At 39.2% G+C, this 15,288-nt stretch overlaps 1 protein-coding gene across 1 annotated transcript in view; it reads right to left on the bottom strand.

Annotated features, from left to right (window-relative positions):
• prkcea (protein kinase C, epsilon a) overlaps positions 1-15,288 on the bottom strand; it is a 309,249-nt gene that overhangs the window by 106,345 nt on the left and 187,616 nt on the right. The window contains exons 4-5 of the mRNA XM_028820989.2: positions 4,710-4,744; positions 4,457-4,545 (exon numbers count right to left, since the gene is read on the bottom strand). Coding sequence (XP_028676822.1) covers positions 4,457-4,545; positions 4,710-4,744 — 124 coding nt within the window. The remainder of the gene's footprint in view (positions 1-4,456; positions 4,546-4,709; positions 4,745-15,288) is intronic.

The raw sequence follows: 15,288 nt of genomic DNA, 5'->3' as shown, positions 1-15,288 counted from the left end.
CAATGGGAACTCATATTGAATAACAGCAAACCATTTCAAAACATCCATTAAAAAATCTCAAATCATTTGTGTGAAATAACCTAAATGTCAGTTACTGTATCATTCATATGCTCACAACATTCAAACATATGTATTTTTTTTTGCAATTGTTGTAAAACAAGCTATATTTCTGGAAAATCTTCACTAAAATATACTCAAACAAAATTGGACTTTTGAATTGAAGACCTGTCCAAACCCCACCCCTTTCTAGAACACCAATCACTGGCCAGGAGTCCAGTCCCAGTTCATTCATTGGCTACCATAACTCTTCATATGAATATCATTATTGAAGCATGTGGTCTGACAGGTGTACAATTAGCGATTAAAAGTTAAAGAAAAGTGAATGAAAACATTATTATCAGATGGAAATAATGCCTCGTATTTGTGCATATCCAGGAACCTTCAACGAGCGGAAGGTCAACTCAATAGTGCAGTTTTAGAAACTGTCTTTGAACCACCTGAAGAACTGCAGTTGCAGCTTACTGCTATGAACTTAAATTTAACAAGTAACAATTGACGGGAGAGATTGGCCTTGAATTCAATAGCGCAAGTTTAGTTGAGCACACCATACTTCACAGTCATACAGGAGAGGAATTTCTGGAAATTATTATTTAATAACACTTTAGCAAAAACATACTGTACATGTCTTGGTCTTTGTGAGTACAGTGATCCCTCGCTATATCGCGCTTCGCCTTTCGCGGCTTCACTCCATCGCGGATTTTATATGTAAGCATATTTAAATATACAGTGGTGTGAAAAACTATTTGCCCCCTTACTGATTTCTTATTCTTTTGCATGTTTGTCACACAAAATGTTTCTGATCATCAAACACATTTAACCATTAGTCAAATATAACACAAGTAAACACAAAATGCAGTTTGTAAATGGTGGTTTTTATTATTTAGGGAGAAAAAAAAATCCAAACCTACATGGCCCTGTGTGAAAAAGTAATTGCCCCCTGAACCTAATAACTGGTTGGGCCACCCTTAGCAGCAATAACTGCAATCAAGCGTTTGCGATAACTTGCAATGAGTCTTATACAGCGCTCTGGAGGAATTTTGGCCCACTCATCTTTGCAAAATTGTTGTAATTCAGCTTTATTTGAGGGTTTTCTAGCATGAACCGCCTTTTTAAGGTCATGCCATAGCATCTCAATTGGATTCAGGTCAGGACTTTGACTAGGCCACTCCAAAGTCTTCATTTTGTTTTTCTTCAGCCATTCAGAGGTGGATTTGCTGGTGTGTTTTGGGTCATTTTCCTGTTGCAGCACCCAAGATCGCTTCAGCTTGAGTTGACGAACAGATGGCCGGACATTCTCCTTCAGGATTTTTTGGTAGACAGTAGAATTCATGGTTCCATCTATCACAGCAAGCCTTCCAGGTCCTGAAGCAGCAAAACAACCCCAGACCATCACACTACCACCACCATATTTTACTGTTGGTATGATGTTCTTTTTCTGAAATGCTGTGTTCCTTTTACGCCAGATGTAACGGGACATTTGCCTTCCAAAAAGTTCAACTTTTGACTCATCAGTCCACAAGGTATTTTCCCCAAAAGTCTTGGCAATCATTGAGATGTTTCTTAGCAAAATTGAGACGAGCCCTAATGTTCTTTTTGCTTAACAGTGGTTTGCGTCTTGGAAATCTGCCATGCAGGCCGTTTTTGCCCAGTCTCTTTCTTATGGTGGAGTCGTGAACACTGACCTTAATTGAGGCAAGTGAGGCCTGCAGTTCTTTAGACGTTGTCCTGGGGTCTTTTGTGACCTCTCGGATGAGTCGTCTCTGCGCTCTTGGGGTAATTTTGGTCGGCCGGCCACTCCTGGGAAGGTTCACCACTGTTCCATGTTTTTGCCATTTGTGGATAATGGCTCTCACTGTGGTTCGCTGGAGTCCCAAAGCTTTAGAAATGGCTTTATAACCTTTACCAGACTGATAGATCTCAATTACTTCTGTTCTCATTTGTTCCTGAATTGCTTTGGATCTTGGCATGATGTCTAGCTTTTGATCTACTTCTCTGTGTCAGGCAGCTCCTATTTAAGTGATTTCTTGATTGAAACAGGTGTGGCAGTAATCAGGCCTGGCTACGGAAATTGAACTCAGGTGTGATACACCACAGTTAGGTTATTTTTTAACAAGGGGGCAATTACTTTTTCACACAGGGCCATGTAGGTTTGGATTTTTTTTCTCTCTAAATAATAAACACCATCATTTACAAACTGCATTTTGTGTTTACTTGTGTTATATTTGACTAATGGTTAAATGTGTTTGATGATCAGAAACATTTTGTGTGACAAACATGCAAAAGAATAAGAAATCAGGAAGGGGGCAAATAGTTTTTCACACCACTGTATATCGCGGATTTTTTGCTGGTTCGCGGATTTCTGCAGACAATGGGTCTTTTAATTTCTGGTACATGCTTCCTCAGTTGGTTTGCCCAGTTGATTTCATACAAGGGACGCTATTGGCAGATGGCTGAGAAGCTACCCAGCTTACTTTTCTCTCTCTCTCTTGCGCTGACTTTTTCTGATCCTGACGTAGGGGGATTGAGCAGAGGGGCTGTTCGCACACGTAGACGATACGGACGCTCGTCTAAAAATGCTGAAAGATTATCTTCATGTTGGCTACCTTCTGTGCAGCTGCTTCGTGAAGTGACATGCTGCACGGTGCTTCGCATACTTAAAAGCTCGAAGGGCACGTATTGATTTTTGACTTTGTTTTTCTCTGTCTCTCTCTCTCTCAGCTCCTGACGGAGGGGGTGTGAGCTGCCGCCTTCAACAGCTTTGTGCCGCGGTGCTTCGCATACTTAAAAGCCAAACAGCCCTATTGATTTGTTTGCTCCTTTGAAGAGGAAGATATGTTTGCATCCTTTTAATTGTGAGACTGAACTGTCATCTCTGTCTTGTCATGGAGCACAGTTTAAACTTTTGAAAAAGAGACAAATGTTTGTTTGCAGTGTTTGAATAACGTTCCTGTCTCTCTACAACCTCCTGTGTTTCTGCGCAAATCTGTGACCCAAGCATGACAATATAAAAATAACCATATAAACATATGGTTTCTGCTTCGCGGATTTTCTTATTTCGCGGGTGGCTCTGGAACGCAACCCCCGCGATGGAGGAGGGATTACTGTAATGTCTTTTTGGATTACATGATAAAAACTAACTTGAGAATTTTTTAATGAAGGCTTTGCTATCGTTTAGTTGTTCAGTATCAGTCCCCATTGAAGTTCGTTATGTCAGGAATTTAGTTTCACCGTTCTTTTGAACAAATGACAAAAATCACCAACCACTACAAACAACACAGGGGGAGTAGTAGATGTAACATTTATGATGTTTGGATGGAATATTCCTTTAAGCTGTAATAAAAAAAAAGATACAAGGAATACACTTCTGTGCCACAAAGCCATTATTTCACAAACACCTTTGTTAATATACGTTCTTCCATAAAAAAACCTCACACTGGTTCCATTCCATCTGAACTTGTGTGGTGCTGAGGTGTCACCTGTTGTATGGCTACACTTGGGTCCCAATCTGGGATCCTGAGTTGGTTCATCATGTGGTGGGTGCGACAATGTGCTGTATCAGCGCATGCTCCTAACCTCTCTCCTCTCTTCCATCGGCCTGTCGCTGACAATGAGGTCACCAAATGTCGCCATCTAGCCCTGTCTGCTGTTAAATCAACTGCTTGCCACAGACTAATGTGCCGTGATTCAAGGTCTTCAATGATGTTATCAATCCAGCGTTTTCGTCCTCCTCCTTCCCGTTATGTGGCAGTGCATGACTCTTTGTGGTAGTCGTCTTCAGTCCATTTTGTTGACATGTCCAAACCACAGGAGTCATTGCTTGAGAAATCATTCACTTTTAGCATTTGTTCCTGCTGTAGTCTGTTTCTTATGTCTTTGTTTATTATTCTGTGCATTCTAGTTACTTTAAGAAGCCTCCATAGCTTGCTCATTTCTGCGACTTCTACTCTTCTTTCATCTTCCTTTTTTAGGCACCAGCATTCTGATCCATACAACAAAACTGTACTGTACTGATTGCTATACTCTTGGATTTCCACAATTTGTTTAGTTTTCCAAATACTGCAGAAGTGAGTTCGATTCTTCTCTTGATATCCAATGTACAACTTTGTTCTTGGGATATCAGGCCTCCCGGGTAGATAATATAATAGTTAATAAAGGTAAACCCAGCAAAAAAGGAACATCGTATGTCTTACTAGTATGTGTAATACCAAAAGGAAAATGTTTTATGTGCATAACTGACTCTGACAAAATCTATTTTAAAAATAATTTTTTTCTTTTTTTAAGCATGCATTTTTGAGACCTTTCATAATTATAGGTATGCAACTCAAAAATTCTCCATCTTTACTCTATATTCATCAAAGTAAAGAACTGAACACTGCAATGTCATGGCACACAGTACCTCATCAGTGGTTGCCTCTTGCTTCTTCAGACCAGCGCACTTTGTAATGATAAGTTCATGACATCTTTTGTGCACAACACAGGTACAAACTGGTAGGGAAACAAAAATAATTGAAACACACAATGCCATTGGCACAATAATGAGTTCATTTGCTCTCTACTTCTCACATGTGTATAAACATAATAATGAGTAAAGGGGGGCCAGGAAAAGACAAGGTCTTCAGAAGGCTGGATTGACAGAAGGCCCAACTCACCTTGACACTGGTAGCCTTGTTTTCCAATGACTCCCCTGCAGAAAGACAAGAATAGAAAAGAGCACTTTATCAGGGTGCAAACAGGCATGGATTCTACAAAAGAACAGAATAGTTATTTGCACTTGATTGGCATTATAGACAGGAAGAGTTGATTTGAATTATTTCAACAATTTAAACCTATTGATTTTTATCTGGGAGGAATGACTAGTTTCTGTTTCTCACAAGGTCCACACATGATATTCATCTGTACAATCCTGTATGTGTTCACTGCTTCTAGCATGCGAAACAAAAAGGAGTATACAGAATGATTTTGGAGAACAAAAAGCCTATTCCACACAAAGAAATCATAGACATATTTCTTTGTGAAGATACACAATATGAAAGTTAACAATTATCCAAAAACGCATTCCCATGGACAAGCCAAATAACACAAGGCCACAACACAGATTTCCAATGTGAGGGTTGGATGTTTGCATAATTCCATGTTGTTTTTACTAAGATATCTTTGCTCACATTGCTTGTCAGATAATAAGGCCAAGTCTTCTCGTTTTACATCAGTACCTGGCCTAACAAACGCGTGTTTGGCTGAATGGACTCTAATTGCTACAGACCCATTCCAAAATCTTGTGGAAAGACTGAAAAGGTGGTTGGGGCAACTCCATGTTAACTTCCATGGTTCTGGAATGGAATATTCAACAAATTCACACAGATGTGATGGTCAGGTATTCACAAATGTTTAGACATATAGCAGTATAACATTCTCAAACCCATTTCAATCAAAAACCATTGAACATATGTGAAACATTTTATGGAGGAAGTAAAAGCTCCACACAGACAACAGATAGTCATGGAATTTCAAACCTGGTTCTCATTGCACTACTGTGTTGTTCCACTCTAACAGTATACCATGAATTATAGTCAAAGCTCTGTATTCAAAAGTAAGTGTCAAAAGCAGAACTTCACAGATGTATCAGGGTCTGAGCAGGCCATCCTTAGTGTGGAGAGATTTTTTTGTGTGGAGAGATTTTTTTGTGTTCATGACTGGTTACCCATAATATAGAAAGAACATCTTCTGTGGTGAGCTCCAGACAGGACAAATCTCTCTGTGATGACATCCTTGTATATTTTTTGTTTGTTTTAAAAACCAGTATCCAATGCCCAATGGGCCAGGGCTCAATCATGTGTCACAGCCATGAGAACATGGCCTAGGGTTGATGTAACCCTAAACACATGGTAAAGTCATTTCAATCTTAATTGTTTATTTTCTCTGTTAAGCATTTAGAACTGAGTAAGGAAAGTTCTTGTATCATACTGTGCCATAGGTGTTGTCCACAAGTGAAATTTCCTAGTGTTTATTATGACAAACTAAAGAAATCAAGCGTAGCAGCATACTTCTGGAAATTAAATTAGCAGCAAGACCACACTGCGCTAATAGACATACATGAGGCAAGTCATCCTGTGACAAAATGACCTGTGAGCTAATATTTAGCAATTGGAAAATTAGAAAAGGCTCATTTTTAGCTGGGAGTGAGGTATAAAAACCGTGCATATATAATACATTTTAGTATTGCATCAAAAATATTAGAAGATGTGTTTGTACCAAATTCAGGTTTAGCGGTTACAAAACATTGCTGATTTAATCTTCTCTGTTGACAATACAATAGGTAAGTCTACATAAGGCGATTTGATTCATTGTTCATACTTTCAGAAGGATTGGATGGAATACAGGTGGCTGCACCCATAGGCAAACCAAAGACAGACTCAGAATATTTAAATACATTCTTGGGTATATAGTGTTGTGAAAACAAAATATTTCCGCTTGTCAGATTTTCTTCACTATTCTTCCCAGTGAATGTTATCAGATCTTCCAACAAAACATGATATCAGATTAAGTACAGTGGAAGAGAACAATAATGCAAAATATGAAAAAGGTATGCAATGCTCAATTCCTTTTGTGAAAATGTAATTTCACCTTTGGACTTAACAATCGCTTAGGCTTCCTCTAATAGCAATAACTGCAAAAAAGATATTTTCTGTTGTTATTGATCGGTCTCTCAGAGTACTGTCTCTGTTTCACAAAGGCATCAACACACTGACGTTTGTTCTTTGCCAGGAACGATTGCATGTTTTGGTCCTATGACAGCATCTGAATAAATCCTGGCTGTGGTCTTTAGCCATTCAAAAACTCATTTCTTCTTTTTCTTTGGTCATTTTGATGTAGTCTTTTGTGTTTCAACTCATTTTCTTGTTGGAGGACCTATGTGCACCTCAGCGTTAGCAGAGGGACTGACGGCTCAAAATTCTTATGAAGAATCCTTTGATACTGAGTAGAATTTCATTGCTCCTTTGACTGTGGCAGGTTATCCAGATTTGAACGAAATTAAGACATTCCACCACCTTAACAAAACCTTCACAGTTTTTGTCGGTTGGCATACAACATTTTACTGTGGAATGAAGTGTTGCCTTTTTCTCTAATAAAAATGAGGCACATGCTGGGCAAATTTTGCACAACACAGAGTGAAAAGTACAATTTTAAGATTGTGATATTATCAAAAAAAATGCCTTGCTCCAAGAATTTGGGAACATGTCCACTCATGGGAAAAGTGAGAGTGATTAGGACAGTATTCAAGGTTGATAATAATGATGCGACTGTGATGCTATGGACTCTCTTTGTCTTAGAAAAGACGTCAGAACTCTTTGCAGACTGAGAACATCTTTTTTCATGGAGGTTTTCAAGAATGTTTTTTATCATTTTGAGATGATGTACCTTTGTGTGTTAACAACGTCTCTAATAGTAAGGGTTAAGGTGAGTCAGAACCAGGATAAATTACAGTGAATCCTAACCAAACTATTTGAACAGCTCATGATAATCTCCCTTTAACTGAGCTGAGTTGACTGGTTAGGATGCAACAATTGTTTCAAACCTGAATATTGAAAATTGTCTTAGGTTCTAAACTTGCAAGTGAGAGGAAACAGGATCTTCAATACCCAAGTTGTCCCAATATTTCATCTAGACATTGTTTTCAATGCTGTTAGTTTCTCCGTTTCAACAGTTTTTACTTATAGCGGTTATGTATGCAAGACTTTGGATATGGAGTGATATTTCAAAAGCAGGGAAACAAGCAAACCTTGTCCAATTATGTAAAACAGAAATATACAAATGGCTTAACTCAGTTAACTATTTTTAATGGTGTGTATTTTAATTTTTTTTTACTTAATCAAAGGCAGAGATGTTATATTTGTGTTTATTAAATATTTTTAACAATGAATCATATTAAAAAATAACAGTGATACAGTGATCGCTCGCTATATCGCGCTTCGCCTTTCGCGGCTTCACTCCATCGCGGATTTTATATGTAAGCATATTTAAATATATATCGCGGATTTTTTGCTGGTTCGCGGATTTCTGCGGACAATGGGTCTTTTAATTTCTGGTACATGCTTCCTCAGTTGGTTTGCCCAGTTGATTTCATACAAGGGACGCTATTGGCAGATGGCTGAGAAGCTAGATTGCTTACTCTTCTCTCTCTCTTGCGCTGACTTTCTCTGATCCTGACGTATGGGGATTGAGCAGGGGGGCTGTTCGCACACCTAGACGATACGGACGCTCGTCTAAAAATGCTGAAAGATTATCTTCATGTTGCTATCTTTTGTGCAGCTGCTTCCTGAAACGACATGCTGCACGGTGCTTCACATACTTAAAAGCTTGAAGGGCACGTATTGATTTTTGACTGAAAAACAAACTCTGTCTCTCTCTATCTCTCTCTCTCTCCCTGCTCCTGACGGAGGGGGTGTGAGCTGCCACCTTCAACAGCTTTGTGCCGCGGTGCTTCGCATACTTACAAGCCAAACAGCCCTATTGATTTGTTTGCTAGAGATTGTTTTCTCTATCTATGTGACATTCTGTGCTCCTGACACGCACTCCTTTGAAGAGGAAGATATGTTTGCATTCTTTTAATTGTGAGACGGAACTGTCATCTCTGTCTTGTCATGGAGCACAGTTTAAACTTTTGAAAAAGAGACAAATGTTTGTTTGCAGTGTTTGAATAACGTTCCTGTCTCTCTACAACCTCCTGTGTTTCTGCGCAAATCTGTGACCCAAGCATGACAATATAAAAATAACCATATAAACATATGGTTTCTACTTCGCGGATTTTCTTATTTCGCGGGTGGCTCTGGAACGCAACCCCCGTGATGGAGGAGGGATTACTGTATTAGAATACAATTACATGTATTAGTACAGTAAGCTGAACATTTTTAATAGCATTTTACAACATCATGTAGTTAACAATGAAGCCCAAATACTCTTGTGGAGGGTGAAACAGCTTTCAAAGACAGCAAACTCCAAATCACGTGATGAAAAATACATTCATTGATATACTGTTAGCTGTTGGATTATGGCGCTCAAATTTTTAGACAAAATGTTTTAAATAAGTACCTGATGGAGAACCAAAATATATGTCAAATTCTAACCATAAAGCTGAGGTCATTGCTAGTTACTCTGCCAGGATTTCATCAACTTGTATTGGGGATTTGTTTTGTTGTCATACATGTCAAAGAGGAAAATATACAGGCTGAAACAACCTCTCTAAAGGAAAAAAATAAAACAGCAAATCAATCCATAACGCAGGTCACAACTTAATGTTTCTCTATTTAAAATCACTCATGCTTTTTAAATTGTCGGTTTCAAAAATATGTACAGCATGCTCTGTTCAAGGTATCTCTAGGAAGAATGAACTTCTCCTGACAAATCTTCTAGAAGAATAAGTAACAAAGGTCAAGCTACATCCATCATCTGGGAGCCAAGTTTTTTTTCTGCTGCCAAGCAGATGGACAGACAGACATGACAAAGATAATAGGTGGGAATGAATCTAAAAAAGCGGGACTGGTCTCCCCTCAACTTTCACGTATACCCAGATATGGGGATGGATATTTGAGGAATAAACCACAAGACAATGATTATATTTTTATATTATGTACATCAAAGAACCATCAACAACAAATCAAACCAAAATAAAAATATATTGAACAATTATTACAAAAGTAAAGCTGAATAAATTGTAGCTGCATGAATAAAAGGTAAAGTACCACTTCCGGTTAGTGCAAATAGCTCAAAAGTTGATAGAAATCAACGTTTTGTACCGAATACTTGTATGCAAAATTCGGTTGACCTAAGTGAAAACGTACTCAAGTTATCATGTTTACACACACACAGACATAATTCTAAAAATGGCATTTTCGGACTCAGGAAGGTCTAAAATGTCAAGATTCATCAAAATCTTGACATTGAATCTTTGGACGATTACAATACTTTCCCTATACTTCGAATACAAGAAAGTAAAAAACTGAGTGGGTAGACTTTTGTAACGGTAGGCTAGCTAAGTTAACATGTACCCTAAATAAATTAATGGAAACAAGATAGAAAAACACATTATTAATATAGGTGCATTAGCAAAAAGTCAGCAGGTGTTTAGACTGTTTTACTAATATGCTAAACTTACGAAGAAGTCACAAGAGCAACTGACTGCAGTAAGAAGATAAAAGTTAAGGTAACCTAAGGGAGGCTAGTGATTAAACTACATTTAAATGTGTGATTTGAACTTGTGAAGTGATTAAACTTTGCAGGACACTGAGTAGAAGGCTGCCGAATTACATTTAGGGACAGAATACACTAATTTTTCCACTTTATATGGTAATGTTAAAATTGTAGCCCTTAAGGGATCAGAGTGCTGGGCCAGCTATGCCTTTTAAGTTCTACAAAAGATCCAGATAGAAACAATCTACATAAATTACTTAAATATGCTAATGACGTTAGACAAGGCAGACTGGAGAATACCATCAAGTGAGCTAAATAGTTAGAGATTAACCTGGACAGAATTAAGAGTAGAGCAGATATGAGGACAAATCAAGTCTAATATGAATAAAGGGAAAAGTTTTACAAAAATGAAAAGTAACAAGAAATGCTTGGGAGTCCAGATTCCATACAGAAGTGATTAAGAAGGCTAATAAGGTACACTGTGCCAGTACAAGTCGGGTATGCTATGCATAAGCTGTATGACACATACCGTATGTGAGGTCTCATCCAGAATACTGTAGGCAGTTTTCACACTACTGGAGAAGAGCGACTAGACTGACTTCATGCATAAAGGGAATGAGTGCTGGAGAAACACTGAAGGAGATGAATCGGAGATGAAGATGTGACATGACACGAGTGCTTAAAATTATGAATGAAGTAATAAGTATGTTACATGCCAACTGCTACTTTAAAGTGACTTTTATCAACAAGAGCAATGGAGTTCAGTTCAAGCTAGTTAAAGGTAAATGCCATAAAATCCTAAACTGAAATTGATGAGCTTTGATGAGCTAAATATTCTGTTCTCATGACATCTTTTTCCTTTATCCTTACATAATTCAGTGGTGTAGTACATCCTGGTCTTCATCAACTTGACTGCACTTCACATTAATTTCTGCTATGGCCCTTGAGTAGATGATTCACTATTAAACAAAGGGATTCTGCGGAATCAAGTCTAACGATGCTTTTGGGAATATTGAAGGTATGAAATGGGTCTCAACTTAAGTGTGAAGTGTGTTCTCTCATACTCTTACACAGTGTCAAGCATGTGCATTGGAGGATCAGCTTCTGGGCCAACGCTAACAGTACCATCTCCTTCTTCTTCTTCCACAGTGCCACCAAGATGCCCAGTGACCTTGTCCCTTTTGGTGTGAGCCCTGTAAAGTGCAGACACTCCCAGACGGAGGTTCTCAACTTGGTTTTGAGTCTTCTAGAACAGAGAGCTCCTTCCAATCCAGACCCTCTCATCCAATCTTATCAGTTGCAGCCATTAAGGCTATAAACTGCTGTTACTTTGTTTTCTCCACCATCACACACTTGGTTTGTTTTTGCCTTTACTTTTGAGTTTATCGGGGAGAACCAGCTGGCACCCCGACATTTCTTTGGACTTGATTCTTACTCGGGCACGATCACAACAAACACACCCATGCCCATATCCATATATTTAAAATACTATTTCAACCCCAAAAAAGTCTAATTGAATTCAGCAAGACATGCAGAAAATCAGCTGAGGGAAAATACTATTGTTCTATACGGATTATTAAATTTGACAGTTTTATCTAAAGTCATCTGCAGTGGGTTGGCACCCTGCCCAGGATAGGTTCCTGCCTTGTGCCCTGTGTTGGCAGAGATTGGCTCCAGCAGACCCCCGTGAACCTGTGTTCGGATTCAGCAGGGAAAATGGATGGATGGATGGATCTAAAGTCATAATACGAGATCACATTGGTGGAGCTGAATATTTTACTCTTAGAGAGTGGTTCTTAATCTTGGGATCATGGGAAAATAATATGAGTCACAATTTAAATTAATCCTAAATTTTGTTAAAATACAATCAAGCATGTTCATTTTTAAATAACAAAAACTGGAAATCTTGTGTTGCGAGAGCCCAGTATATGTGCATCTAAGTTACAGTTACTACAGGAGACTCTTGAAGTCAAACCCAAAGACATTACACTCCTGTCCCCACATGTGGTATCCTGGCTGTATGAAGCAGACAATGCCTGCTCAATTAATCCTGCCATCAGTGGAGGACGGCAAGCGACAGACATGAATGAAACAAAGTCAAAATCTGAATAAGACCACTTGGCACTTTACTTATTCTTCTTACATTAACTGCAAAAATGGTCATACTGCTGGAATTTGCAGAAGTGTGATATATTTTATAATATTATAAATATAAAAAACAGAGAAAGCAAAAGCACCTTTGCTACAAAAATCAGAGAAAACATTTAAATTAGGAAATAGAGAGGTGTGTGGCTCCTTTGGCTGACTAAACTCTTCAGTTGTAAAAGGAGTGTAACATTACAATTAACTGAGATACAGTATGGTAAATATATTCCCAACACTGAAGTGAAAATCACTAAGGAGGATTTGCCGTTAACAAACAAACTAAATCTCATACACACCTACAACAGTCTATAGCAGCTGGACTGTCAAAGCATTTGATAAAAGGAGGTCACATTCTGAAACTGGTGAAAAGCTCCTGCTGTTCCGGTAACTGTCTCTTGAATAACCACATGTGTGGCTTCTAATAAAACAGTTGGTAGGCGCGCTCACAATACCCCCTTTTTCATATGGAGTTTATGCCTTTTGGAAGAGGTGTTGGTGAGTCCAGCAGGGAACACTTAGCCTGGTCTGATTATGCATCTCAGTGACCCAGTCTACACCATGCTGTAAAAATCACACCGTCCTTCGGAGGAAAAGTAAGATTGAGGTCCTGACTCTCTGTGGTCATTAAAGATCCCTGGGCATCCTTCATAAACAGTAGGGTGTATTTCAATGTCTTGGCTACATTGCCCACCACAGCCTAGACTTTCTGGTCCCTCAGTTATCCTCTGCCTCTCATCCCTTCACCACCTAACAGCTAATGTGTGGTTAGGGTGTGAATACTGGCTGCCGTCACATCGTCCAGGTAGATGCTTCACATTGGTGGTGGCTGAAGTGGCTCCCCAGTCACTATGTAAAGCACTTTCAGTAGAGAGAAAGGTACTATATAAATGTAAAGAATTATTATTATTACCATGATAACGTGCAGTGAATACATTTGACTTGAGCATTCCAAGTTTTCATCCTCTTTCTCTGTACGTTCACCATTCGTTTGCTCAGAGGTTGATGTGCTTGCTGCTTACTGAGCAGCTCTTCCTTTCTCCACCCTAGCGGCCCACTTCTTCTCTTCTTTTGTAGCCATCTTTTCGTGTTAAAACTGATTAAGTTACTGTTTGTGTTGTAATTACTTAGCATGTTTTCTTTAATTTTTCACTTAAGCTGGCACTTAAGTCTTCAATCTGCCTCAAGAATGATTTAAGATATGAAGAAGTAAGGGAAGTGACGGCGAAGGTGGTAGGGAATGAGAAATGGCACCTGTACACATGTGCCACACAGCTGCCCGGCTGGCCACTGCTGAGAGTTGATTCTACAATAAAATGAAATAAAAATAAAAAGAGGAATAACCTTGGAGGTGAATCATCACCCCGACAGTGGATAGTAGACATCACGTAGTATATGTGTACCAAATTTTAGGTCAGCAGGTCAAACGGTTTGTGAGCTACAGGTGATTTAAAATTCTGGACAGACAAATGAACAGCCACGGTACCGTATTATATAGAAAGATTACTATTTTGGTAATCTTGGAATTTGTGATAAAATCAAAATCTTATCCAACTCTTTATGCAATTTCTAGCACCTCTTACATGTTAATTTATGGTTTACTAGGCTATTGTCCTTTTATGTTTATTAAACATACAGTACAAAAACTCAAAAAACACAATAATTAGCCAAGAGATTAAAAACAGATGACACCCAGAAATTATTTAAAAATTACAGAAAAGAAACCCTTTGTCTTTACTAATGAACACGATTGGTGCTAAGGGGCTCCATGACATTGCACTACACCATAATGTGATACATCCAACCAAGCTTTCAGCAACTGCTCCTCTAAATAACAGATACAGTGCATCCGGAAAGTATTCACACTTTTTCCACAATTTGTTATGTTACAGCCTTATTCCAAAATGGATTAAATTCATTTTTTTCCTCAGAATTCTACACACAACACCCCATAATGACAACGTGAAAAAAGTTTACTTGAGGTTTTTGCAAATTTATTAAAAATAAAAAAACTGAGAAATCCCATGTACATAAGTATTCACAGCCTTTGCCGTGAAGCTCGAAATTGAGCTCAGGTGCATCCTGTTTCCCCTGATCATCCTTGAGATGTTTCTGCAGCTTCATTGCAGTCCACCTGTGGTAAATTCAGTTGACTGGACATAATTTGGAAAGGCACACACCTGTCTATAGAAGGTCCCACAGTTGACAGTTCATGTCAGAGCACAAACCAAGCATGAAGTCAAAGGAATTGTCTGTAGACCTCCGAGACAGGATTGTCTCGAGGCACAAATCTGGGGAAGGTTACAGAAAAATTTCTGCTGCTTTGAAGGTCCCAATGAGCACAGTGGCCTCCATCATCCGTAAGTGGAAGAAGTTTGAAACCACCAGGACTCTTCCTAGAGCTGGCCGGCCATCTACACTGACCAATCGGGGGAAAAGGGCCTTAGTCAGGGAGGTGACCAAGAACCCAATGGTCACTCTGTCAGAGCTCCAGAGGTCGTCTGTGGAGAGAGGAGAACCTTCCAGAAGGTCAACCATCTCTGCAGCAATCTACCAATCAGGCCTGTATGGTAGAGTGGCCAGACGGAAGCCACTCCTTAGTAAAAGGCACATGGCAGCCCGCCTGGAGTTTGCCAAAAGGCACCTGAAGGACTCTCAGACCATGAGAAAGAAAATTATCTGGTCTGATAAGACAAAGATTGAACTCTTTGGTGTGAATGCCAGGCGTCACGTTTGGAGGAAACCGGGCACCATCCCTACAGTGAAGCATGGTGGTGGCAGCATCATGCTGTGGGGAGGTTTTTCAGCAGCAGGAACTGGGAGACTAGTCAGGATAAAGGGAAAGATGACTGCAGCAATGTACAGAGACATCCTGGATGAAAACCTGCTCCAGAGCGCTCT

This window comes from Erpetoichthys calabaricus, chromosome 15, assembly GCF_900747795.2.
Source record: "Erpetoichthys calabaricus chromosome 15, fErpCal1.3, whole genome shotgun sequence".
Taxonomy (NCBI): domain Eukaryota; kingdom Metazoa; phylum Chordata; class Cladistia; order Polypteriformes; family Polypteridae; genus Erpetoichthys; species Erpetoichthys calabaricus.
The sequence above is the reverse complement of the archived record's forward strand: the minus strand, read 5'-3'. Positions and strand labels throughout refer to the sequence as shown.